The sequence below is a fragment of the Gossypium hirsutum genome, chromosome A08, assembly GCF_007990345.1.
Source record: "Gossypium hirsutum isolate 1008001.06 chromosome A08, Gossypium_hirsutum_v2.1, whole genome shotgun sequence".
In the NCBI taxonomy this organism is placed as follows: domain Eukaryota; kingdom Viridiplantae; phylum Streptophyta; class Magnoliopsida; order Malvales; family Malvaceae; genus Gossypium; species Gossypium hirsutum.
Genome location: NC_053431.1, coordinates 114,769,612 through 114,797,421, shown reverse-complemented (window position 1 = coordinate 114,797,421; position 27,810 = coordinate 114,769,612). Strand labels below are relative to the sequence as shown.

The window sequence follows — 27,810 nt, the reverse complement described above, 5'->3', positions numbered from 1 at the left end:
AACAAGAAAAAGACCTAAAATTTAGAAGTCTAAAAATTACAGTGGCCCAAAGCATATTTAACCCAAAATAAAATCTTTATATCTGGTTATTAAACATAGAAAATTGCAACTGTTGTTAACCCATCCAAGTAAAGAAGAGAAAAAAAAATGGGGCAGATATCCATGGAAGCATAAAAAACTAAACGAAACCGACCGACCAGTCCAAAGCTTCATGCAAGACCATTGGCTACTAATGTTCTGTTCAATTACTTTGAAAAATCTTTCCAACAACCGAAAGTGATATATGACTGAATATATTATTTCATTTTCATTCTATTCGATTATTTTTACAAATATGAAATTTAGCAGTTGGAATATGAGATCGGACAATGATATTAAACCCTTTAAAGAAAAAGATTATTCTTTTCTTATGGCTGAAAATATGAAAGATACTCTTCAACGACAACTTTTGATCATGGTCACATGCGCTTAATTGCACCTGTCTTAAGAAACAGTCCCCCTTTATCCAGGACAAATGCTGTTCTTTATGCTCCTTAATCTATACTACGATTATATTATTATATATGAATTCATGGGTTTTCTAACTTCTGTTTTGACTACTAATCCCAGTCTCCTTTAGTAAACAAAAGTTGAATGAATTCATGGGGGGGTTCAAAACACTAGATTTTGATATCTGCTCCTGTTTAATTATTCTGTCACTCACTGTTTCAATGGAGGGACCCTTTTAACATTGTCCACTCCATATAATTATTATAACTTTGCTCAGACAAGACCCTGAGTTTTGTTCTTAATCCACCACCTTTCTGGTTTCAAAAGGCAATCATTTTCCTTCCTTCTTTTTCTTCTTCTCAATCTTGTAGTTCCTCTTTAAGACTTGTTTTCTTTCATTTAATCAAAGCCCATAGATACCAAAACTACAGGAGATTACAGTATAGCTTTTGAAATTCGAACACAAAAGCCTTAAAAGTGTTTCCTTGTCATCAGCTGAAAGAATCCCAAGATAGATATGGGAACTGGGTTTTATTCAGATTGGAAGACTGGTTGTTTGTTCGGGTTAGAGAATTTAGAAGAGGATGGAGTGCTTAAAGCAGCATCGTCTTTACCAGCTATCCGTCAGCCACAAACACCAAAGGAGCCTATGGAGTTCTTGTCTAGATCATGGTCCTTATCTGCATCTGAACTTTCCAAAGCCCTTTCTCAGAAACAGAAACAGTTCGAGTTCAATCATAATCCAAGTTCATTTCCAGACACCATTGTTGCACCTCAAATTGTGAGTAATGATCTTATACCCTTTTTTTAATTTTTGATCCTTTCTTCGTTTCTGATGTTCTAGTTTTCTCTATTCTGTTTACTTAGGCTGGGAAAGTCTTGAATTCGATTCATGCTCGAAAAAGTGGATCGATTGGGAAATGGTTTCAACACCACAAGGAATTAGGCACCAACACAGTGAAGAAGAAAGATAAGATACGTGCGGAAAATGCTCGGGTGCACTCTGCTGTTTCGGTTGCTGGACTAGCTGCAGGTTTGGCAGCTTTAGCCGCAGCTGGAAAGTCCAATGGGACAACCACAGGCTCAAAGATGAGCACGGCATTGGCATCTGCAACTCAACTTTTGGCATCACATTGCATTGAATTAGCTGAACTAGCCGGGGCTGATAATGATCGTGTTGGTTCTGTTGTTAAATCAGCCGTTGATATTCAAACTGCTGGTGATCTGATGACTCTCACAGCAGCAGCTGCAACAGGTATTTGAGGACACTCAAAACCAGTACCATTTTTGTTCATCTTAAATTGTTGTCACTCAAATGCCAATTTTTATGAATCTGAATCATTTATCTCCAAAACCAGCTTTGAGAGGAGAAGCAGCTGTGAGAGCCAGATTGCCAAAAGAAGCAAAGAAAAACGCAGCCATAAGTCCTTACGAGAGGACCATGACGGAAGCTTATTGGTCTCCTGATTTTCTTACTCAAACGAAGGAGCCAAATCCTCCTTGTGAGGGCGAACTATTGCAACACACACGAAAAGGTGTACTTAGATGGAAACGAGTCAATGTCTACATCAACAAGAAATCTCAGGTAACAAACAAACAAACAAGATGGTAAAAATGCGAGAAAACATATTCAGTTGTAAGTTTTCACTTTACAAGCTCTTACAGACGCTCTATTGTCAGGTCATGATTAAGCTAAAAAGCAAACACGTTGGAGGGGCATTTTCTAAGAACAATAAATGTAAGTATTGCATTACTCTACCCTCTAATTTCGCATTAATCTAATGACTTCTCATCTAATTAATCCCTTTGCACTTCCTTTTTCATGTAGTTTCTTTCTTTTACTTTGACTGATAGAGCTTTAGCAAAAAGCAACTTTTTGACACAAAAACACTACCGCCACCCACGTTACCTGTAACTTTAAAATATATAAAACATATTCATATCAGACACGTAGCTATACATGCAACACTCGATTACCATTACTTACTATCTTTTCATTTTCTCTGTATAATTAAATCTCCTATCATTATACCAGGCATTGTTTATGGAGTTTGTGATGAGACCTCTGCATGGCCATACAGAAAAGAGAGGGAAACCTGTGAGGAACTCTATTTCGGTCTCAAAACAGGACAAGGTCTTCTAGAATTCAAGTGTAAAAGCAAGATTCATAAGCAGAAATGGGTCGATGGGATTCAAAATCTTCTCCGGCAAGTCAGCTATACCCAAGCAGCTGAGCTTTCTCTCGAACCTTTGAGTATCGACAACACCATATAGGAAATGGTATAGTTTGTGCAGCATATATACAGAATATGGTTTTTGTGACATTAAGAATTTCATACAGAATCTATATTTCCATGTATAAGCTATGCAACAAGTTCTTCCATTGTATCTGAAGGGAGATTTTTACACAGTTTTTTTGAGATACTTGCACCATGTTCATGCTTGCAAACATGTAAAACTAATAGCAACGATCACAGTTATTCACACACAAAGAGAAAAAAAATCATAATCTTAAACGGAAGAGAAAAAAAGGAAGATTCCAGTTTTTCCTGGTTGTCGGATAAGGGGATAGACTAGGGAAAAGAAACGACAAGATTGAAATTGTGCAAGTGGAAGACAGGTTGTGCAAGAAAAACAAACAAAAATATGGCATACCACTCCCATACTATCACAATCATTGCACCCTAACTTACATCAATCATTCACAATGTTAGTTTTCATTTATTTATCAAAAGAAACTCACCAATCACTATGAAAAATCTGCAATTACAGTAATGTAGTCCCCAGAGCTTGCTCAACCACTTGGTTAGCTTGATATTTGATATGGCACACAAACCAGGCAAAGCTCTCTAAGCAAATAATCCTCTATTAGGAAGTTAACTGCACCAAATTTTCCTCCTCTTCTTTAGACAAAGCCAAAGGAAGATGAACAAGATTCCCCACATTGACAAAAACCAGCTATTTGGAGGACTTTTAAGAGCTGGCATATGCACCTAGAGATGTATGGAGTGAAATTACTTTTGCTAGACAATCTAAATGACTCACTGAAGGTGCATAACACCCTAACCTCCTCCTTTTACACTGCTTTATCTTCTGATTTTTGCTCTTAAAATACAACAGTCCTGTTTTCCTCATATGGCAACACTCGCAGTTCACAGTATGATCTCATAGCTTTTGCAAGGCATTGCCTCTCAAGGTTCTCTGATTTTTGCACAAAACTCTCCAAATTGTCTCTGTGAGAAACTCTTTCAACCTGGCAAAGCATACATCGAGGGCAGAACAATAAGGGCAGCCATAAAACAACAAAGTATAAATATCGAATTTATTTATTGGTTATGCAGCATCAAATACAAATGCAACAAACATCATTTGACAACAGTTAAAAATATGTGAAAAAAAAAGAAGAAGATAATAAGCACCCAAATTTAGTCAAACTTGAAAGAAGTTGTCGCTTAAAGATTACTACTTTATAAACTCTGTTTCAGCACATTCTCCGATTAAGGAAGTTTCACAGATCAAATTAACTTGCCCCGGTTTCCTGAGAAATTTGATCATAACACTGGAATCAACCATCAAACTAGCTGTCTGGCAACAAGAAAGTTTAAAGAATAACAATATGCATGGTCCAACAGCAAAAACTGAATCCTCAGCTATTACTTAAAGTTCAAGAAACTGTGCTAAAGGTAGTTCAAGCTGATTACTTCTTTGAATGGAAAATAATAGAATAGTCACCATCATGTAATCATTGCAAGGAGGAAAGTAGTAACGCTGTTTAGAGCAGCACTAAACAAATAATATAATACCATTTGTTCAATAATAGGCCCCGAATCAAGTTCTTCAGTCACAAAGTGACTTGTCGCACCAATTAATTTCACACCCGCATCAAAAGCCTGCCAACATAATCTAGAAAATTTAACATGCATCTAGAGTTAGGAAGGAAGCATGAAGTGTTCATTTCAATTACTAATAGATAAGAAAGACTATTCACCTGTTTGGATGGATTCCCACCCTTAAATGATGGCAAAAGGCCATGGTGAATGTTAATTACATCCTTCCCATATGTCCTCAAAAAATTACCAGATAAAATCTGCAAAAGTAAATAGTTATTTTCCAGCACTGAAACATGGTACTAGTTAATTCAACAGATTCCCATACACCTGATCTCCTTATAAGATATACAATTGTTTAGCTAAACAAAATGACAATACCAACAAGAACAGACATTAAATGGTTTTGTTAAATGTTCAATATAGATAAACACTATCTAGAGTTATTTGAGAAAGAGAAAAGTTATGTCTATTCTTCTTAAACAAAATTGTGGTTATCTATAATCAGATTTACCTGCATATACCTGGCAAGTACCAGAAAATCAGTATCTAGAACTAACTCTAAGATCTCCCCTTCTCTTTTGTTCTCTTTTGTAGTGTTCAAAAAATGATATGGGATATTATTCCTTTCAAGAAAGCGTATCACATGAGTGTTTGGGCCTCTTTCATGATTACTGCCATACAAAGTAAAAAACCAAAATCAGAATTTTGAAACAAAATGCAAACTGGACTACAAGAGTTTCGAAGAAAAAAGGACAATGGCAAAAATCATCAAAAGGGATGAAAGTTTAAACATCACCTTATCACACAAGTAATTTCAACTGGAAGTCTTCCCTCCTGCCATCGGTGTAGCAAATCTACCAGGCAATGGTCCTGGAGCAAGATAAACAGTTCAATCGTGCAGAAGATAAATCAACATTAAGAGAAGAAGAATAAGTTATACCTGTTTTGAAGCAAGGATACCAATTTTAAACTTGGGATCAAGATCAGGGACCCTGACAACTGATCTCGTAGCGCTGAACAGTTTTGAAAGATTTAGGAAGTCTTCATCCATTTGCTCCCGAGGCCATTTGACAGGGTCAAAAAGAAACTCACTGCAATTTTGCACATAACAACTTCCAGGTCTAGTTATGGTTCACTCAATCACCTTGCAGCAACATAATACAGTCACCATTGGACATCTAACTGTTTGTCCAGACCGAACATCATTCTACGACATTGAGAAACACAGAAAACTGACCCAAAACCAAACCTACTTCTTACCGATGCTGATACAGATTAACAAAAAAGCAACTTAGAAAAAAGTTAAGATAATACTACTCTTCTTGATTCCAGTAATTCTCTTTCATAATGAAACCAATGTACTGAGCTGAGTTTTGTAGGTCGAACTTGAGCCGAAAAAACAAACATCCAACAGCAACAACACAATTGTACAATAATTCTTTATTTCAGCAATCACTTGCTTCATTGATTCTGGAGGATCATGTTTCATTAGGATAAGCTAAGTCTATAAAACTTGGAAAAAATTGAGGGCTACCCAAGAATCAAGTTTATCTCTTGCATTAATCAATCAAAGACAATTAGCATTGAATTGTAAAATTTTAGACCATTAAAAGTAACCTTACTTTCTGGAATAAAAGACGTTCTTTTTTTCAGGGACAAAAATATCGGCCCCAAGTATGTTTCCTCCTCTTGAAGCTATGCATTCTGATAGCTTTGCAACTATCCCAACTTGGTCCTACCAAAAAAAAAAAACAAGAGCACCATATTCAATTAAAAAAATTAACAAAATCATCAATTTTAATGGAATTTTTGTTTCCGCCAAGAATAAAAAACTTAAGTGGCAAATCCAATTCAACGATGGGAATCTGGAAATGGGTAAAGAAGAAAGAGATAGGGGACATACGGGGCAGTGGAAGACGTGGATGCCATGGGTTAGAGAGGAAGAAGAAGAGGGACCTCCGGGTAATTTGTAAGATTTGAAAGACCTCTCTGCAAATCCAAAAAAATGGGGAATGCTTGATGAGACTCGTCTTGTGAGTGCCATTTCTTCACCTCTGCTTACCAACCAAAACTTGGCATTTGCGTTAGCGGCCTTCTCCCTACGGCTGTTGAAGCCCGCAAATAGAAGATGATACGACAGCGTTGGATAAAGAATTGAGACTCCCTACCAATCAAATATAGCAATTATACGATTTAAGTGTAAAATTATTTAAGGTAAACTCAAGTCAAAATTTACATTTTCATCCCTTATCTTCAAAATCGTATAAAATGATTAATGAGGCTAATGCATGAACGGCAGCATATGTTTTTATGCTGCCTGATTTTAACTCGGTTGGGTTAGTGGTTGATACTTAAATTTCACTTAAAAAATAGAAAATTTGAATAAAAATATAAAAGTTCGAATAAAAAATAAGGTCTATTTTCGGGTATTAGGTAATTTTTTTTTCCTGACTTGAATTTGCCAAATCATTTTTCCATTGTTGTTTTGTTGTTGTTTGCTACCATTTTGATGTAATTTTGCTATCATTTTGATGTAATTTTGCTATTATATTGTTATTATTTAGATATTATATAACTCTTATTTTATTTTTAATTTTCTTACTATTACATTGATCTAGCTTGACTCGTGATTAGGTCTACTTGTTAATTGTTATAGTATTAAATATATTTATAAACATTTTTCTTGTAATAATCTTTTTCAATAGTTTTATAATTCCATGTATGTATAAACAAGTCATTTAGTAGTAGTGCTTTTTATATAATTACAAAACCCTTTAAATCTCAACTAATTAATAAGTATCTCGGCCCCTACAACCTTGCTGGGAGACTACTTGGTCCTCACCATAGCTAGGTTTCATGAGTACATATGTAGGACACATGAAACTCTTAAGAACTTTTGAGGCATTGATATGTAAGTTGTATAAAAAAACGAAAGAGAACTTCAATTCACAATTTATATATATAATGGATGTCTCATTACAACACACTACTGCATCTATAAGTGATCTAATCATCGAATCACTATGGTAAAAAAGGAAAAAAATACTAATAATGATTACTAAAATCTTCGTTTCTTCTGTAACTTGGCCAGCAGCTGCTGCTCGGCTTCTTCTCTCTCCCGCCTGGCTTTGTTTTCGATAGCTTTCCTACCGTTGATCTGTTGTAGCAAGCGTTTACTTTCACGGACCTCTTTCAACCTTTCTTTTAGCCCTGAAAGCTGCAAACCACTGAGTTCCAAGTCTTGGAGTTTTGACTCCATATCTGCGATATCTTGTAGCTCCTCGTCTTGGATCATTGACAACATATTTGTGATATCGTTTTGCTGGAGCATCTCTTCCTCACTTTTTATCTTTTGATACAATTCTGCTAGCGAGTTCATAAAGAAGCTTTGAGAATCTGGGTGGGTAATTCTAAAATTGTCTGCAATATTAGGGTAGTTTTCAAATATCTCATTCAGCACGTCGCCATTACGCTTAAAGACCTTGTAGCTGTGGATGATACAGGTATCATCCATAAAGTCTTCCATAGGAATGTCAAAATCAAGATCTTGTTCTATTAGGAGAGGATACGACTGTGTAGCAAGCAATTACAAGGAAAAGAGAAATCAGAAAATAGTCCAAAAATAAGCATATCACACAATTAACTTTGCAACAAAAACCTAAACTTATTGGACCATCATTATTTGAATCTAAGACAAGATTAATAGCATTGCACATGAAAATCGATAGTCTTCATTGTGCCTGTATGTCTCTCTGCCTCATATTTGCTTATTTCTTATTTGATCTTATACAACAAATTTAGGTTCTGGTTGGTTTCAAGAAATAAAGACAATTTTTATATTCCATTTCTTAAAAACCGTGTTTGATTGAAATGTTTAAAAATAATTTTTGAAAAATGAAAATAAAAATATGCTGGAAGGAGTGAGTGAGATGAGTTATAATTTAATTGGGTTGAATAACGAAAGATTAAATCAAAAGTTTTGCATCATTCCTTAAATGATATGTGGATAGAAAGCGGTGAACATGATTGATTCAGGTCATCACTTGCTTGATAAAATTCAAAAATTCAGTTCTTACCATCTCTTGGCTGGGCAGCTTTAAATTTTCTACTCTCTCTGCCAGTAAATTTATGATTAAAGACATTTCATCTGGTTGTCCCTCTTGACAGATGATCTACATTAGAAACATAAAGGCGTAAAGATTACAAACCGTGAAAACGAATTACTTTATGTTGACTGGTTTTCAACAATATCTGTGAATTCAACAAACCAAAGATAAAAGACAGTTTACTGCACTTTTTAATTTTAATCAACACTAACCATTTTATCTGCATCCAGCATGCGGCTAATGCTATGATCAATAAAGCAAAGCATTAAATTAGAAATTAAAATCTATTTGTTGATTGAAATTTGAAAGATATGTCATAGTGAGGTTCAAAAAAAATCTAAATGCACCATGATTGAAATTAGTTTATTTTTGCATTATTCTTGAAAATGATTCTCCCGCTCAAAATTCTTACCGCTTGGCTGTGAAGTGGGGCTGGAGGAAGGCCGAGTATTAACTGCCTCGCCTTTCTTTCAAAAGTACATAAGTTAACTACAAAGTATCCTCCAACCTGATCATAGCTCTCTAGGTTCACAACTGCTACGATAGTAGTAATCAGTTCCATCATCTTTTTGAGATTTAAAAGAGGATCAGCCCTATACTTCATTGATTGAACCGCCTGCTTTAGAAACTCCTGATCCTGTATTTGCACAATAGAAAGTCAATCTAATTATCCTAACAAAAATTTAAAACTAAAAAGAAAATACAGAGAGGGAATAGAAAGATAATTGGTATTGCCTGCTCAAGTTCTTCCTTCCTGGATCGGTAACTCTCCTCGTACCTTCGGATGCTCGCAAACAGATCTTTAGCGTGGTTTAAAAAATTACCTACGATGATTGTGTCACATTAAAAATTAACAAAGAAATATTAAAACACTAGATACATTAATATTTGATGACTATAAGTATATAATGTTATAAATCATAAATGAAGCACAATTCAACATCCATCAATTTTTCTATCCCTTGGTACTTAATGAAGCAAAGACTGTATTAGGAAAGAGGTTGCTGGTGGTGTCTTAGTTGCAGAAGCTGTGGCAATGAAAGAGGGACTTTACTAGCTGCTAAGAAGCACTCAAAGATGATTAGCTCTCGTTTGTGTCGTCGTAAAGAGCTTCTGCTCTCTCAAGATGACTTCAGTATTTTGATAAGTGTCTTTGGTTCTAAAAAAAACAGAAGAAGAACCATTCACTACAATCAGCACTCAATAACCCCTCAAAACTTGTACCTTTGAGATGTCGATATAACACCCATATCAATCTATCTAGAGCTAATATCTGAAAGAAGATGTGGTCGTCGAGAAATAGAACTTCCTTCCGACTGGATTGGTTGGAGTCCAAATGTAGAACTTCATTCTGATCGAGTTGGTTGGAGTTCAGATGTCCCTTGTGAATCTCGTTTACAGAGTATTGGCTCAGAGCTGTATTACTTAACTGTTGCAACAATGTCAACCGTTCCAGCAGGAATTGTGGGTCTTTGAGTTTCTTTATCACTTTATCTAGTAACTCGATCCTTTTGTCCCAGTTACCCTGCGGATTAAGTGAGGAACTTACTAATAACAAGAAAAAAATATGGTAAAAGGAGGAAGAAAAGAGTAGGAGACTAGAAGTGTTACTTTTAGATAACTTCCATCATCCAGTGTCATATGTACCAACTCTGCCACTCGTGCCTTGCATATCTACATATGAAAATCAATGAAAACATTGAACCATTATAACCAAAATGAAGAACTAACTCCTGCGGAATAGATAACCTTTCCTTTCGCACGACTGATTTGGTGTTTATTCATTTTAGTATAATCCCCCGCTGTTGTTTGATGCTAAGCCTAAAATATGCGCCGGTACTTCGCAGCTTAAAAAGACAACACACACCCTGCCGACAAAAAAAAAATCATCACATACCACTGACAACCGGAGTAAATCCTTGCCAACACACACCGCAGCAAATAACACGCCTGTGATTCAAACCCAGGCAAACAAGCAAGTCAACAAAGCCAAAAACTCAAATTTTCCCAGAAAAGAAAGTAAATTCATGGGGAAAAAGATCTTCACCAGTCAAGTAATTGAAGAAGCTAATGATACAAGTATAGATGCGTATAAAGAAACCAACTGAAAAACAATAACAAACTATACGATACAAACTAGGAAAGGGTTCTTTATTAAAATGATGGATGAGCAGAAATCTGAAGAAAAACAAACAAGATTCGATTCTATATAAGCAAAATGAGGATGAGCTACGAAGGTTGTAATTACTTACAGTTGCAGAGAGTGTTTCCGCTCGAAAGCTGTCTTGTTTACTGCCACTTATGAATTGTGATTGTGTTGAATTTATAATAGAATTGTTGCGCTACTGGTAAAATCTAAAAAGTCAACTTCAGATAACCCGGTCTCGGTTTTTTTTCTTAACACGTAATTTAATAATTAATCTATCTGGTGTATATTATTAAAAAATAATTTTTTTTATAATCATGATTAAACTGAGATAATTTATAAATGTTTGAGAGTTAATTATTTTATAATCATAATCAAATTAATAAAATATGTAATTATTAAGGACTAAATATATTATTATATCATTTTTAAACTTATACGCCTTCTATCATCTAAGTCTTAATCGTAAGTGATGGAAAAATGACAAAAAAATGAATTCGGTAAATTTTTTATAATCATAATCAAATTAATAAAATATGTAATTATTAAGGACTAAATATATTATTATATTATTTTTAAACTTATACGCCTTCTATCATCTAAGTCTTAATCGTAAGTGATGGAGAAATGACAAAAAAATGAACTTGGTAAATTAGATGATTAATTTAAATTATTTTATAATTAAGCAATAAAAATAAATTTTGATTATAATTGGGTGAACTTTAAGCAGTTTATCACTATTGATGAAAAGTGAAAACTGATTAAACGCAAATTTTCCTGAATCAAAGCCCAATATTTGTTTCATTTGTGTGCAATATTTAATTGTAAATGATGTCTATTACTTACAATTTTTTTTTGAATAAATTACACTAACAATCACCTAATTTTGGTAGCTGACAAAACAGTCACTTAGGTTTCATTTTAATTACTCAACTTTTGAAAAGTTACAAAACAGTTCTTTTTGTCGTATTCAGTCACAGACATCAAGGAAAAGTGACATGGCAAGTGACGGCATCCTTGGTGTGAAAAAACCGTCCAGCTGACCGATTACTCGCACTTTAACAGCCCTACTAGCACCATTTTAGGGTTTAAAAAGAGAAAAAGAAGAAGAGGGGAAGAAGGAGGAGGAGAAAAAAATAGAGATGCCTCTAGTGATTCCCAAATCAACTACTAGACTTATGGTCTCTCATTGCTGCCACTGAAACTGCAGACAAATTATGTCATCCGCACAAAGCCGCTGAAATCCAATCCTACATTTTTTTCAAAAAAAAAAAACACTTCTGATGAAATTTTCTTACCTACTCTGCAAATCTTGATACATTATCTTCCCCAACAAAAACTTTACATCTGTGTAATATATTGAAGGTACCGTTTTAATTGAGGAGGTACCTTTCATTGGGTAAAAATCATTGATATTGAAGGTAAGTTGTTTGATGCCAGAAAAAGATTTGGATCAAATCAGCGATCATACAGTCAAAGACAGACCAGCAGGTGAAGCTAGCGCATCTAGTTTTTGGACAGGCTTTTGTCTAAGAACAACTCGAAATTCTGACATTCGATCAATATAATGGGTGGCAGGGAGTAATAAGACTTCTATACGGCTTACCTTGTATGCACCTTTACATCAAGCCGCAATGAAAGGTGATTGGGGAAAAGCTAAAGAGTTCCTAAATATTCATCCAGGTGCTGCAAATGTTAGGATAACCAACCAATTGGAAACAGCTCTTCACATTGTTGTAAGGGTCGGACACATTGGATTTGTGGAGGAGGTAGTCAAGTTGATGAGTGTATCAGACTTGGAACAAAGGGACAAATCCAGTAACACTGTTCTTTTCGTTTTCGTTGCTTCGGGTATTATTAGGATTGCGGAGGTAATGGTGAAAAAGAACAAACTTTTGCCAGAGTTAAGGGGGAACTAGGGGGTGACACCACTCTGCATTGCTACACAAAAAGGCCACCGAGATATGGTTTGGTATCTTTACAATGTGACCACTGCTGAGCATCTTAATTAGGAGGGTTATATTGGGTTACTTATAACAACCATCACTACTGATTTATTTGGTGTGAACTATGAAGTGAAGTCTATTAGATGTTTAGTAATGGTTAAAGCCATTGAGTCCATACTTTATGTCTTTATTTTCTATTTATAAAATAGCTGATCAAATTCTCCTTTCTACTTAGACGTAGCTCTATGATTAATTCAGCACAATCTAGAATTGGCTATCTTGCATGATTCAAATGGGGAGACGGCACTCCATGTTGTTGAAATGGTTGAGTAAGCGGCATGGGGAGTTCTGGTGAAGCAAAAGAGAGTTTTATGGCGGTTGTTACGGACAAAGTTTTGCTATTGGACGATATCGAAATCGATTCTTGGGTGGAATCCGATTGGGTTTCCACGAGAGCACTTTCTCTTCTCCTTTTTTCTTTCTTTCTTCTCCTTCTTCTTATTATTAAGGATTTTTTTTTCAATTTCTACTGTAGACATCCAACGTGGCAATTTAACTGGCCTCTTTAAGCTTCAGCTGCCGCATGCCTCCTCTGCCCCTCACCTCCTCGCGAGCCAACCCCCATCCACCCGCGTCTGACACCTGCAAAACAAATCAAAACACGCAAAATACAAGAAAACAAAATTAGGAAAAACAAAAAAGAAGCAGAAAACAAAAAGCAAAAAACAAAGAAGAAACAAACAGAGAATAGAAATAGAACGAGTGTGTATTCGGCTATAAAAGCCATTCTCGATCCCCTTGTAATTTTTTACGAACACTTTGCAAAGAAGATTAATAAAAAAGGAATAAAATTTTCGAAAGGTGAATATTTTGTTGGTGTTTCAGTCTCCGATTTTCTCTGTATTTTATTTTGTTTCTTTTTATTTTTCGTTTACAAAACAAAAATAAAAGAAAAATAACAAAGCGTACCTCCGATTCGCTGTTTGGGGGGAGACTCCGGCGTTCCCTGGCCGATTTGGAGGCCACTGAACCCCAGGGATTCGGCCATTGGTCGCGGTGGAGGGCGAAGAACCGAATGGTCCCTCTCTTTTCTTACGTTGCTGCCAGTTGCGAGGTTCAGTCGTCAAGCCTATCCAAGAGAGGGCCGAAAGAGCCCGCCTTGCATGGCGCCAACCGCCGTTCGTGGGCATAGATGCACCCTCCGATGAACCCATAGTCGGCCATGGGGGAGGTTAAGAGAAGAAAAGAAAGAGGGAGAGAGAGTAAAGGGAGGCTCTCTGTTTGTTTTTTTAAAACACTAGGGTTAAAATGAAATAACAAAAAAATTTTGGGCCTTTATACAGTTATGAAACGACAGCGTTTTGAGGAGGTGGTCTAAGGGCCGAAACAGCACCGTTTTGGGGGTGCCCGTGCGCGACCCGACCCGCTTCAGGGGGGTCTACGCGTTTCCCTTAAATGGGAAATTACCCACTATGGTCCCTCCCCCTTTGCTGATCTTTTATTTAGTCCTGATTTGCTCCCTTTTTTTCTTTCAAATCTCGCCCAATTATTTTATTCTGTTTCTGATTTGATCACTGGACTGAACTAATAAAACGCTGCGCATTGGGCTTGGGATAATGTCCTATTTCGCCCTCACAAATTCCAGCGCGCTTTGATTTAGTCCTTGGCAACTTTCTGTTATTTATGATTTATACCCCAATTTTTACTTTGATTTTAATTTTATCACTCCCCCTTTGGTTTCAAACTGTTTCATTATATTTTATTATATGTCCCATTTACAATTTATTTAGATATTATTTTATTTAGTTTCAAACTCTATACAATATTTGTGTATTTGTCTTTGGTTTTTTTTTTATTTAAAAAAACTGTTTTATATTTGTTTATTTTAAGTTTTTACATATCAATTATTTTAATGCATACATATATTACATATTTTATTTTCATTTTTTATTAGACTATTTGTTCTTTTTATATTCCATTATTTTGCATATTCATTTTTAAATTTTTCACATGATGTTTTAAACCTTTTATTGATCTGTTTTGGATAATTTATACTATTTTGCCTGACATTAAGAACCTTATTCGTATTAGTTATTATAAATTGCTACGTTTTTACTCTAAAGTACCATTTTCTATTTTAAATCGTTTCATGTACTATTTATTTAAAATTATTTCATTATCTTAAACTGTTTTTTTTTGTATTTTTTCAAAATTCTATTTATTTATTTTAAGTATTCTATGTATTATTTATTATAAGTTTTTGTATTACCCATTTTTAAACTTTATGTACTTATGTCTATATTATTTGTTATAAAATTTATGTATATATAATTTTTTTAAATCGTTTTATGCATTATTGATTTCAAAAATTCATTTATTTACTATTATTTATTTTTAAGCTTATTTGCTATCTTTTTTCAAATGGTTCATACGTTTTATTTATTTTGATTGGTTCCATACCTTTTTAGATTGTTATATATGTTCTTATTGTTCTTCCATAGCTAATGCTAGCATGTAAATAATGTATGTTGAATCATTATCGTCATTGCATGTACCACAATACGCTCGCTTATATTTTCACATTATCGTCATACATTTACGTGATGTTAGTCATGTATTATCGCTCATATTCACTATTATATTATATTTTATATCATTGCCTCAAATTAGACCCCAATATATTTATCCAACAAATCGCTTTATTTTAACCTAAATAAATAATATACGTCGTTTAAATATTGTATTCGCTACTATTCAAAAAACGAAATTTTCTAAATAAGGCAATTTTTTGCATTTTAGAATATCGAGGAATTGTGCTCTAATTACAGGGTTTCGATTTTATCGTTGTTTCTAAATAGTCAAATATCTTTTTTGAGTTTTGAAACACATGAAATTCTTATTTAAATTAAAAGACGACCTTGCGCTCGAGAATTCATTGTATTGTGTCATAACTTACGGGATGTGATACTCTGATATCTCGAGATAAGGAAATCTTTAAACAATCATTTTGAGTTAATTCAAGAATTTTAAAATCGATATTAATAGAAAAGATCGTATTTCAAACCCATTCTCGATTTTCAATTTTCGACATTAAGACACTAACTAATCAATTCGGTACCAATTTTTGGGCTTGTCGGGGGTGCTAATCCTTTCTCGCACGTAACCGACTCCCGAGTCCATTCTCTCGAGTTTCGTAAACTAAAAAAAATATCGTTTTAGTAAACCAAAACGTTTTATAAAAACAAAGGTGATCCGATCACACCAAATAAAGATCGGTGGCGACTCCTGTTTTGATTTTCGCCTTTAAACAAAGTCGATTCCCGTTTTTAAAAAAATGGTTTCGACATTAGTGACTGTTTTATAACCTTTTGAAAGTTGAGTGACTGAAATGAAACCTAGATTACTGTTTTGTTAGCTATCTTAATCTTAAAGTTGAGTGATTGTTGATTTAAATTACTTTTTTTTTTAATCTAACTCTTATAAAAAAGAAAAGGCGTAATCTTTTTTGACCGCTAAGATTGTTGCGCTTTACGAGTAGCGCTTTGATGCTCGTAGGCGATAGCAGCATCCCTTGACCTTTGCTATCGTTTATCAATAAAAAGAATTGAGGTGGGGCAATTAAGTTTATTAAATTAAAATTTTTAAAAATTTATTTTAAGGTTAAATTACATAAGTAATATCTAATTATTAGCTTCTAACCCCAAGATTTTTAATTTAGTCATTAATTTTATCAACATTTTATATTTTAATTATTCATTTATTAAATTATTAATGAAATGTTGACATAACTTTTTTTAAGGGATAAAATAATAAATTTAGTTCCATCCATGTAGTTCTGATTCAAAAAATAAAATAAAAAAATTACTTAACATTTAATTTTTCAATAAAATATATAAAAATCATAAAATATATTTTTTATCAAAATGAATTTTTAAATAAATTTATATGTTTTTAAAATTAATTTAATTTTTTAAAAAAGTTTAAGACTAAATTAATATAATGTATAATGTTAAAAGATTAAATTTATTAATTTTTAAAATTAAAATTAAATTGATTAAATTTAAAAATATTAAAAAATTAATTTTATTATTATACCAAAATAATTATATTAATATTTCATTAATGATTTAACAGAATATAATCAAAATATCAAATATCAAATAATTTCGTGATTAAATAAAAAAATTAAAGTTAAAGTTTGAAAATTACTTTTTCTCCCGCATTTTGATTGTCGCGCTTTTACTTTTCTTCTTCGGCATGGTTGCGCTTCAGCTATAGCGCTTTATCAATTGGATATAATTTCCCAAACTCATCTTTTTCACCTTCACTTAAAGAGCAGGACAGCAAGTGGACTAGAATTCTCCAAATTTTTTAAATATAATAATATTTTTAAACCTTTTTAATTTTATAAAAAATTTAATTTAATCTTCTATAAAAAAATTGTCTATTTTCATCTTTAAATTTATGTCATTCATGAAAAATTTAACAGTCCGTTCAGTTGTTGAATTGGCGTACCAAATGTCGGATTGATTAAACATGTGAAAATCCACATCTGTGTTTGAAAAAAAAAAAAGAAGAAAAGATATCATAAATAATATGATGATGGCGATGTTGATGTACCTTTGGAATGAGCAATTTTGTTTTTAAATTTTAAGGTTTGGGATCCATTGTATTTTTTTTCCCTTCAAATTGCAAGTTTTGATTGATAGAAAATGAATGAAAATTTATAGTTTTGCTATTGCTTCTGCTTGGGCCGAGCTATTGTCTAACATTTTTAATATTTAAAAGAACAATAAATCATGGAAAAGAATAAAACAATTAAAAATTATAATTTTTAGTATTTTTATAGAAAACTTATAATATTTTTTATTTTTTAAAAAATTATAATATTTTTTTGAATGTTTAAATAATTGTTATAATTTTTTGAAATTTTAAATGAAAATTTTTTTTATTTGAGTCTTTTTTAATGAATTTTTGCACCAACTTAACTATCCATTAAAATTTTCATCTATTTCGGATATTTTTAACAAAAGAAGTAAATTGAGGGAAAAAATAAACTGAAAATTTTATGAAAACCCAAAATAGTTTATTTCATAAAGTTAAAAGGTTAGAAATATCATTGTCTTTTTATTTATTTATTTATTTATATATTTATTAAGGAGCACCTTCAAATATTTGAAATTTTTCATTAATATCCTCAAAAAAGTTTTATGGGTATAATAGAAAAAAGTGAAAATTGGTTGTTATTTACAAATTAATTAGTTAGTTTAAACTAAAATTTTCAAAACTAGTTTTCTCACTTCAATCTTCAACCAATGTTGGAATAAAAGTGGAATATAAGCATGATCAAGCATGCAAGATAACAGAGCAGATGTTGAACTTCTATCATGGAGATAATAGACAGCTCATAATTCATGGCCTTCCTTAATTAATATGCAATCATGATTCAATCCTTATATAATCAAAATAAAGCCTTCAAATTTTTTATAAAAAATAATTAATTTTTTTTTCAACTTACTTAAACTTTCCAAATACATTAAAAAAGCCCTTAAACCTTTTAAAAAAAAGCAATTAAGCTCTTTTATTTTTTGTACTCAATTGGGTACTTGAACTTTTAAAATGCATCAAAAAGACCTTTAAACTTTTTTCAAAAAAAAAAAGAAGCAACTAAACTCCTGCTTTGATTAAAAATTAGAAAAAAAAATATAAAATGTTATAAAAACGCAAGAAAATTATACAAAATGTAAAGAAAAATAAATTTCATAAATTTTTTTTATAAAAATTATCGTACCAAAAGAAGTGTTTTATAAATTTTTTATAACTTTTATTGATTTTTATTTATTTTTCGCCACATGTCACGTTGTGTTGCGACACGTGATGACTTTAATTAAAAAAACTAGGGGTTGTTATTTTTTATGGTTTTTATAAAATTTTACAATTTTTTTAGTTTTTACAATTTTTATAAAAAAATATATATTTTTTAATATATTTTATATTTTTATTAAAATTTAATAACTTTTATAAAATTTATAATTTTTTTCTAATTTTTAAAATTTTTAATAAAAGCAAGGGCTTTATTACTTTTTTTTTAAAAAAAATTGAGGATCTTTTTGATGCATTTTGAAAGTTTAAGTACCCAATTAAGTGAAAAAATGCAGGGGATTAATTACTTTTTTTAAAGAAGTTTAAGTGCTCAATTGAGTGAGAAAAAAAAGAAAAAAAAAGGGCTTAATGTTTTTTTTTGAAAAAATTTAAGGGCCTTTCTTATGTATTTTAAAAATTCAAGTGCTCAATTGATTAAAAAAAAAGGGAACTTAAATTTTTTTTTTTAAAATTTGAGGGCTTTATACATGATTAGGCCTAAAAATAATGGTCTTGAAATGATGAATGCTGGGCTGACCAAAAGTAGAATTAAAGAGAATAAAGGTGGATAATAAAAATAAGAAAATTGAGGATGGTATTTGAACTGTTAAAAAAGGAAAGAGAATTTTTAGGAAAAATGGATAATCATCTGTTGACCAAAATTGAGAAATATACAAATGAGTCTCTTACTTATTTTGATATTTAAAATTGTAGGAGAATTTTGTGCAAAACACACGAGACATGGAAAGTCGCTAAATTCATTAAATTATCAATGTAGTGATTGATAAAATGGGGGTATAGGAAGTGAATATTATGTAAGTTGGTGGACAATTTTTCGAAATTAATTTTGATTAAACATTAGGGATGTAAATAGTGAAATTAATTTATAAGAAAGTGATTCTTTCTTTTCACAATAATTATTTATATTTTGATTAAAAATTTCTTTGTATATTTTGAATTTAATTTTTATAGTTTATTTTTAGGGATTTAGCTCCTCTACTTTTCAAATCTAAAAATTTAGGTTCATTTGTTAACACTGTTAAAATTATTTTATTAAATTTGTTGGTATGACATTTTTAAATTTTAAAAAAAACTCACTCAATATCCATGTAACACAAAAAATGACATCGTAATGGACTTGAATTTAATAAAAAATTTTAAAATTCTTGTAATGGACATTGTAATTATTTATTTTTGATTAAAATATAGAGTAAAAATTTAAAAGTTGTAGAATGTTCAAAATTCTTGTACTTCTTTATATATATGGAATTTAATCTTTATATTTTATTTTTAAGATTTAGTCCTTCTACTTTCCAAATCTTAAAATTTAGGTCTATTAAAATGCTTCTATTAAATTTGTTGGTGTGACATTTTGAAATTGAAAAAGAAATTCACTTGGTATCTATATAACAAAAAAAATGATATTGTAATGAACTTGAATTTAATAGAGAATCTTAACAATGTTTAAAATTTTTAAAATTCACATCAACATTTTAATTAGAGTAAAGTATTTAGGCAAACTAATGACATTAGAAAAGTCGAGATACCAAATTATATCAAAATTGAAGTATAAAGATTAAATTTTATATTTGAGCAAAATAGAAAGAATAAATCTAGAATTTAACCATTCTTATATAATCTCAAAAAAAAGGTAGAGGGATTAGAATTTATATTTGGCCATTAGCTTATCATGTCAAAAAAAAAATGAAAAAGAAAAAAGGAAAACGATTGACATTGGAGTATTGGACAGGTGTCATGTAAAATGCAGAGGGATTAGAACTGATATTTGGCCATTAGCTTCTCATGTAAGAAAAATCAACTGACACTGGGGAAATGAAAGAAAAAACAGTTAACACTTATATTGGACAGGTGTCATGTAAGGAAGGCCTAAGACCTTTCTTTTATATAAATATGAAATGGTTTGTAAATTTATAAATTATATAAATTATTTTATTTCATTAAATATAATAATTATCTATATTATTATTTAAACTCTTAATTTAATTGTTATCATGAGTCAATTAAATATTAACTCAATCTGAGAAATTATTAAAAGTGTAATGATTTTTTTGAATAAAAAAGTCATTTAATTTTAACAAAAAATAATATTATTCTAATACATTTTAATCTTTTTATTTTAACTCAATCCGGTTAAGGATATTACAAAAATGACATTCTATAATTAAAATAAATTAATATTATTCAAAGATATTTGAGTCTTTATTTTAATAAAAATTAAACCATACCGAAAATCTTAAATTTATGACAAGTGAAAATACCATTTAATATTTACTACAGAAAATAAAATGCATAACGGATTTTAGAAGAGAGAATACTGAAATAGAACCACCACAAATCATAATTACGGATTTTAGATTGCAAAGCAAGCAAAAAGCTTTTATGTCATATAATCATTAAACGTATTAGTCCAAAAGTATGAGATTGCGATTGCTCCTTCACAGCACTCGCAGCGTTACAAACTCTAATATTATTATTTACTCTTTTATCTATGCTTATTATAGCTGCTACGCTCGCGTTCCTTGGATCCTCTGGAGTGCCGTGGTTCTATCCACTCAGCTGATGGTGACCGTGAATACCTCGACGGCCTCCTTTTGAAATCTCTATCATCATCACTATATTCGTAATCTACAGCATTGCTACGACTGCTCTTCCTACCACCCCCGCTAGTACCAGAAATTGCCTTTGGGGCTGCTGAACTAGTCTTGTAGTCATCATAGTATCCATTGGAAGTTGACTTGTGATGGCCAGAAGACGCAGGTGCATCCGAAGATAGTCTGCGTTTCTTGCTGTGTTCTTCCGGAAAGCTAATGCGAGAAAACACACTTGTCTTTTGACTCTTATCCATTGCTGCAGTAGCAGTCGTGGAAGTGGCTTTGGTGACTGTTTCAGGGGCAAGCTTGGAAGACTCAGGTCGATGGTGATGATGGCGATCAAGGTCATGGTCACGATCACGCTCATGATGCTGGTCGGGGTTTCTCTTTGTAGGTCGGGGAGGTGCTTCATGGTCCCGCATGGGGTGTTCATGAGAGGTCCTCTCTGATTGGAGCCGTGCGTGTTCATGGCGATGGTCACCACCTAACATTTGTGGGGTAGGCTTCTGCAACAAACAGACATAAAACAACCTTTAGCAACTTAAAGTACTCACCCTAAATATGGATCTCTCCTTTATAAAAATTTTATCCCATATTGCCAATTTATTTTGTTTGTTCCTCTGAATTCTTATGAATTGCTATCTGGCCCTCATCAAAAGGCCATCGTACTCTTCTGGCCCTCACCATGAAAGAGAGTAGTAAAAACAGAGAAACATCTAGTAGAATTTTATGAATTGCCGCTATAAGCATATATCTCTCTTATGTTCATTTTAATGATAAAAACAGAAAAGGGAAACACGAGCAATTGGTAGATGAAAAAACTAGAAAAGCTTGGGAAGACCAGATGGCAAGCACAGAATGATTAGAAATTGTAGTTTTAGAATACTTGAAGACTAGCAAGGAAAAAAACCCGGACAAACAGGATGAACTAGAAAAGAACTTCAATTAGAAACTTCATAAGACAAGTTTACGTCTTACTGTATGCAAATGGGTCGGCGATTTATTTCAAATCCCAATAAGATTTGCACCACTAACACTTCAATTAGTAACTTAATAGGACTAGTTTATGTCCCCAAGTATATGTGAATGAATTGGTTATTTCCATTTTTCAACTCAATAATACAAACAGGAGAAAACAAAATAAGCAGCAGACCATAGAGCATATATTTAGTAGTACAGAATATAGATAACATAATATCAGAAGGCTGCAAAATGACACTAATACAATGCTTAAACAGTGAGCAACTCCATACGCTTATCCTTTTTCAATGTAAACCACCATAGAACTTTGCGAGAAAGAAAACAGACAAGTACCAGTAGAAATGTCAAAACTTTAAGACAGCTCAAGAGTGAAAATGACTGTCAAAAAGCTTCAATTTTTATGCTCTTCTATTGACTTCCCCATGTCAATAAGTGGAACCATATGTGCATAACCAGAAAAAAAACAAAACAAAACAAAACAAAAAGCTAGGGAAATAATGAAGACATACAGATTTTGGTTTCAATGAAGAAAATTCACCACTGCTGCTCATTTCTCTACCAAATTCCCGATCTCTGGAGAAAGCCCTGAAACATGGTAATCCATGAATGGTAAGAAACCTATGAATTTAAACCTATACCTAGCACATTTCAAGGTATCAAGACTTAAATGCACTATGAAACCAGGAATAGAAAATGAGAAGGGAATTATTCCCAAGTTAGTTGAAGTGAACAATTAGTGTACCTAGTAAGCTTAAGAGTATGTTCAGTACCTTTCACCTCCTCTCTCATTTTCACGCCTCCTCCGCAAATCAGCTTGCCGAGCCTGGAATTCCTCTCTGCTCCTGATTGGTGGGGCAACATTCATACCCATTCCGAAGTCGGCAAGATCTCTACAATGCATTTAAAACAACGCTACTGAGACCATGGATGTCCAAATAGTATCAAGTTGCATATAAAGGTCATTGATATTGAACCCAATAGTACTTTCATAACAGAGAAAAATGCTGTGCATACAATCAAGCAAGAAAACTGCAACTGGTATAAACATACCATATAGGCTATTTAACAAAAGTTATTCGTACCTCTGAGGTGGGACAGGAGGAAACATGTACCCTTGAGCGCCAAAAGGATCTGGAGGCATTACACCTCCAAATGGCATGTCCAATGGACCTAGTCCATAGCCCCCCATATAAGGCATCGCACCAGCATAAGGACACATAAACCCATCCATTCCTGGCTGCATACCAGACCAGTAAGGGTTATAGGCTGAAGGACCCATAGACATCATATAGTTCTCAGCTGCAAGATCCTGAGGGGTTTTCCATTGCAACTCTAGAGGACAAAAGAATAAGATTCAGGTTAAATATTCCTAATGATTTTATGAAACTCAATGCAGCTTCCAACATCACCAAATACAAAAAAGGGGCTGTAGACCTACCATTTCCTAGCAAACGGACCTTCTTCTTTTTCTTTTTCTTCCCTGGAGAAGCAAAGCATCAAAAATTAAAACTCAAATCTATTTATTTCCTGATTCCCACAAGAGAAGGAATACTATGTTCTCTATGATACACACAAACATCCATCCAACTACTTGTGCAAGATGAAACATGAAAGAAGATCACATAAACATTTACAGCCTGAAGAATGCATGTTAATAGACCCACCAGAAATGCTTTTCATAAAGGACAAATCCTGGCCACAACTTTCAAGAGGAGAGATGGTACTAAGGCATAAATGGAGCAGAATAGCCCCACATCAAACGTTTCCAACACAGGTTTGAATCTTAAACCTCTCCACTTTCTAGGGAGGATCAGTACCAATATTCATAACGATTATCTTTCAAACTGATCAAACCAATATAATCAAAAAATTAAGAAACAAATAACAATTACCTGCGTCTCCAGAAGCCACCTTTTGTTGCACTTCTTCCTCTGCAAGTGGGGCACTCCCTTGTGATGCAGGTTCCTTCACACTCATTGATTCCAGTGTAGCCTCAGATGCATCAGCAGCCTTAACAACCTTAACTTTCTCCAAGACCTGCTGAGGAATAGCTACCTTAACCTCATTAGCCTTGTCGTACACATCAGGACATTCTTCCTTAGCAGACACTGGCTTCTGCTCTCCCTTTGATGCAGCAGATGCAGTAGGAGATGGAATTTTTGGCTGTGGACATCGAGCAGATTCCATATCTAAATTTGAAAGACAGGACAAATCAATAATGATTCTTACATGATAGAACTCATTGAAAAATTCATTTCATAATGTTGATGACTTACAAACCTTGAACTTGAAAAGTGCTTCCAGCATTATCGGCACTGCTGTTACCAGACTCCAATATGCGATTAATTGTATCTCTTAGGGTCTTATTTGGCAGAAGATCATCGGCCAGTATGTTGTAAGCCCCACATACACACATTAATTTTGAGATAATGTGGTCTCTTATACCTGAGTTATATTTTGTTAAAGTGAGTTTCAACATGCATAACCAAAAGCATCAGCAGGAAAAAAGAACCACAAGACAAATGGAATAAGTAGCTATGAAACTCACATTTATCACAAAAACTAGTAAAACAACATTTGCTAGTTAGAACAGCATCTTTCATTACTTCCTTGCACAATGGGCAATGAAGTTCAGGTGGAAGGTCACCAACAGGACGAGTGGAAGGTAAGCCCTCAATTTCTCTCTCAAAAGCAGCTCTGTTAGAAACAAAAAATTAGTTTTCAAGCATCAAAACAAGAATTTGCTACAAGCATAGACAAAACCCAAAACAGTTACTCATTGGGCTTCAAAACTGCAACTGCTCCGCTCGGCAATGCATAAGAGCCATCTGGAGTTGCCATTAGCATCGACTTTGGAATGCCAGTAGGAGGCTTTACCCTTTTGATATCATAGTTTGGATCACCATTTGTGGGGCAGTGCTGAATAAAATGCCCTACATGAAAGTTCCTTAATAAGCACAAGTTTGCTAAAATGTCCAGGAAAAGAAGTATTATCAATCAACATACCTGGCACCTTACAGCGGTGACAAACATAACCTGGAGGAGGTGTTTTGCGTTCCAATCCTAGTTGAACCAATAGAAACAAAAAAAAATTTCAACTCCATATACAATTTCAGAAGTACAATTACATGAATGAAATGTCCCACAAACCCCACTTATCTAAAATGAGAATAAAGGGCCACTGTTCTTTCAAAAATGAATGTTATACAAAAATCATTATATGTTAAGAGCAACAAAAAAGTGATGGTGCAAACTTCAATAAATTTACAAGGGCAAAAACCACTAAGAACCTCGCACCTACGGAACTATGGACAAGCCGCCACACTCACATGCAACATATATAGACACAAAATCATAAGAAATCACAATACTAATATCACATACAAAGCTCGGAGGCCCATTAATGCCACAATACTAAGGAACAGAAAAATATCAAATGTCAATTATCTAGAGATTAACATAAAAAGAATATCCTATGTACAAACTCACACACCCACCCACCATGATAAATGCTGCAAAAAAACAAAAAGGAAATAAGATAATCACCAAAACCACGCCCACCCATCCTTCCACCCATACCCCTTCCAAAGCCTCTTCCAGGTCCAAAACCATCTGCACCTTGGCTGTTGATCGAAAAAAATTAAAATTGTAACCAATGGAAATTACATCAAACTAAGAAACAAGAAATGAAAAGAAAAAGAGATTCGAAATCATCTCACCGCTGCCAGTCCAAGGCAGGAGTATCAATTAAAGCCTTAATCTTGTTGTCTTCATCAGCTTTATTAGAAGGGGGAGCATTATGAACTGGATTGCTAGACTGCACTGGCAGCGTTTCAGGGATTGAATATAAGTCATTTCCAAATTCATCCCATTCAGTGTCTTCAGTCTATATGTAAAAAATGAAGGTTGATATTAGGTTTCTATTGTTTTTTCCTGCTGATAAATACAACATTCCTCAAATACACAACAGTTAACACAAGTAGTGTGAAGACGAACCAATCTTCTGCAAGGAATATTTTGGGATTAAAAAGCTTACATATTTTGGGACAGATGACTCGGCATCCAGAAAGTTTATCTTTTCAGGTTGAGCATTTTTAGTCTGATTTTCCACCTTAGGCCTGAGAAACATAACATAGCCCAAACTCAAAACTATAATCGAATTTCGTCTAACAATAGCAGGCAGTACATGCCAGAACAAATCTAAGCACACAACATATCAGTTCATGCAGTAAATTGAATCTTTTACACTTGCTTTTTTAACAAGTACAATAAAGTTAAATATTTGACTGGTTAGGTATCTAAGGGATTGAGATAATACTCTTGAGCAGCAACAATAGGCATGCGAGGCCTTCCAGGAACCCGGCGAATTAAAACAGAAGTATTTTTTGGGATTAACATTGCTTCATCAAGATATTCTGAAATTGAAAAGAGAACAAGTCTATAAAACACTAGAAACAGACTAATCCATGGCGGACAAACAATTACTAAATATCCATTCAAGAAACAAAGTGGGCCAACATAAAGATATATTTGGCTAAACTCCAAATTGACATTTCTATGCTAAATTTTTTCAAAAATCAAAACTCCCTCCAGGAAACAAACAATTCTTTCTATTGACTTGGTTCAAGTAACCAGTTTGCTACCCGACTTTTGAATTTAGAACCCACCTCCACGCACTAAAAATACAGAAAGCTAGTCATGGTTAAAACCATCTACACAAGAGAAACTCTACTTGAAATTGAGGAAACCCAGTCGAAGATACATAACAACCAAATTTGAAAGCTTAACCACTGACGAGAAACCACTAAGTACTTAAGAACATAGTACTAAATGCCATCTTTGCTCCCAAAAAATTACTTAAAACAGATTAACATTTAATTGAACAAAGCTGCCAAAGAGCAACGACCAACCTTCGTTAGTTTGGGCATTAGTGACAACGAGGTCGAAGTCTGTACCCCTGCCCAAGTGCTTTGATTCAAATATTTTTTCTTTCAAAGTACCAACGCTTATAAATAGACCATCCATGGCAATTGAATCAAAGTCTCTTGCACTCTTAAACTTGTAATAAACAGCCATTTTTCCTTTCTTTTCCTCTTAATAGTAATAATGATGATGATGATGATGAACAAAAATTAAATTAATAAAAAACAATGTAATTAGCTTATTTATTGGCCTTCCAAAAAATATTTATATAGGCCTGATATTCAAAAAAGAAATAAGAAAAAACCAAATTGAACAGTACAAAAATTCTTTATTTTTTTTTCTTAATTCTAAAAGAAATCAAACCAAACTTGTGATTCCTCGCCGATGCAAAATCCGAAGCTCTCTCTTCAAGAAATCTATCCTTACAGTTTCTCCAGAATTTTATCAAAAAACCGCCTATCTTTTTTCGAATTTGTAAGCGAATCCAGAAGTTCCCAAAAATATCAGGGCAAATCACAAGGAATTATTAAAAATCCACTTGGCCATAGCCATTCGTCAAATTCACACGAGCTCTTCGATTGTTTTATTAGAAAAATGGGTCCGAAACAATCAATTCTCCGCTGATCCAGATCTTCTAAAACTCGACCCAAAAGTAATCTTCGACGGACAATCCCACCACCGATCGATCTTCAAAGAAAAACACGGCAGCGTCGAAGGTTGAGATTCAGAAAAGCCAAAATCGAATAGGGAATATTAAAAATGTTGGAGAAGCTCAATCAAAGACTGGAGAGACGGAAAGGATTAGCGATCATCATGCAGCTCTAGGGTTTGGGATTGAGATTGGGTTTGGGGAGGGTTTCAAAGATAGATAAAGCAATGGGAATTTGGTCCGAGGCTCCACATAAAATCTGGACC

General features: G+C 33.3%; 4 protein-coding genes across 5 annotated transcripts; 1 reads left to right on the top strand and 3 right to left on the bottom strand.

Annotated features, from left to right (window-relative positions):
* Positions 1-594: 594 nt before the first annotated feature.
* On the top strand, positions 595-2,895 carry LOC107934093 (VAN3-binding protein). The gene is made up of 5 exons (XM_016866443.2): positions 595-1,270; positions 1,357-1,744; positions 1,848-2,074; positions 2,170-2,227; positions 2,525-2,895. Exons 1-5 carry the CDS (start codon positions 1,007-1,009, stop codon positions 2,761-2,763), a joined length of 1,176 nt encoding a protein of 391 aa, XP_016721932.1. The 5' UTR covers positions 595-1,006; the 3' UTR covers positions 2,764-2,895.
* Positions 2,896-3,126: 231 nt separating this feature from the next.
* LOC107934095 (formyltetrahydrofolate deformylase 2, mitochondrial) lies at positions 3,127-6,611 on the bottom strand. Of its 2 annotated transcripts, XR_005899807.1 has the most exons (9): positions 6,223-6,536; positions 5,942-6,054; positions 5,260-5,410; positions 5,116-5,189; positions 4,831-4,990; positions 4,478-4,576; positions 4,293-4,379; positions 3,956-4,027; positions 3,609-3,742 (listed from the first exon to the last, which is right to left on the bottom strand). XR_005899807.1 is itself a non-coding variant. In XM_016866444.2 (8 exons), exons 1-8 carry the CDS (start codon positions 6,361-6,363, stop codon positions 3,596-3,598), a joined length of 972 nt encoding a protein of 323 aa, XP_016721933.1. In that variant the 5' UTR covers positions 6,364-6,611; the 3' UTR covers positions 3,127-3,595. The 2 variants fall into 2 exon arrangements, 1 of the variants encoding a protein (XP_016721933.1); XM_016866444.2 differs by lacking the exon at positions 3,956-4,027 and having other exon boundaries at positions 3,127-3,742; positions 6,223-6,611.
* Positions 6,612-7,255: 644 nt separating this feature from the next.
* LOC107934091 (uncharacterized) lies at positions 7,256-10,710 on the bottom strand. The gene is made up of 8 exons (XM_041074848.1): positions 10,678-10,710; positions 10,323-10,375; positions 10,037-10,099; positions 9,650-9,950; positions 9,161-9,249; positions 8,838-9,062; positions 8,396-8,491; positions 7,256-7,890 (listed from the first exon to the last, which is right to left on the bottom strand). The coding sequence occupies exons 3-8, from the start codon at positions 10,064-10,066 to the stop codon at positions 7,378-7,380; spliced, it is 1,254 nt and encodes a 417-aa protein (XP_040930782.1). The 5' UTR covers positions 10,067-10,099; positions 10,323-10,375; positions 10,678-10,710; the 3' UTR covers positions 7,256-7,377.
* A 10,023-nt stretch (positions 10,711-20,733) lies between these two features.
* On the bottom strand, positions 20,734-27,799 carry LOC107934090 (E3 ubiquitin ligase PQT3-like). Its single transcript, XM_016866439.2, has 15 exons — positions 26,883-27,799; positions 26,291-26,387; positions 26,009-26,090; positions 25,692-25,858; positions 25,519-25,595; positions 24,979-25,035; positions 24,749-24,905; positions 24,521-24,669; positions 24,253-24,417; positions 23,865-24,161; positions 23,411-23,452; positions 23,055-23,304; positions 22,743-22,862; positions 22,482-22,557; positions 20,734-21,497 (listed from the first exon to the last, which is right to left on the bottom strand). Exons 1-15 carry the CDS (start codon positions 27,046-27,048, stop codon positions 20,883-20,885), a joined length of 2,517 nt encoding a protein of 838 aa, XP_016721928.1. The 5' UTR covers positions 27,049-27,799; the 3' UTR covers positions 20,734-20,882.
* Between the last annotated feature and the right edge of the window lie 11 nt (positions 27,800-27,810).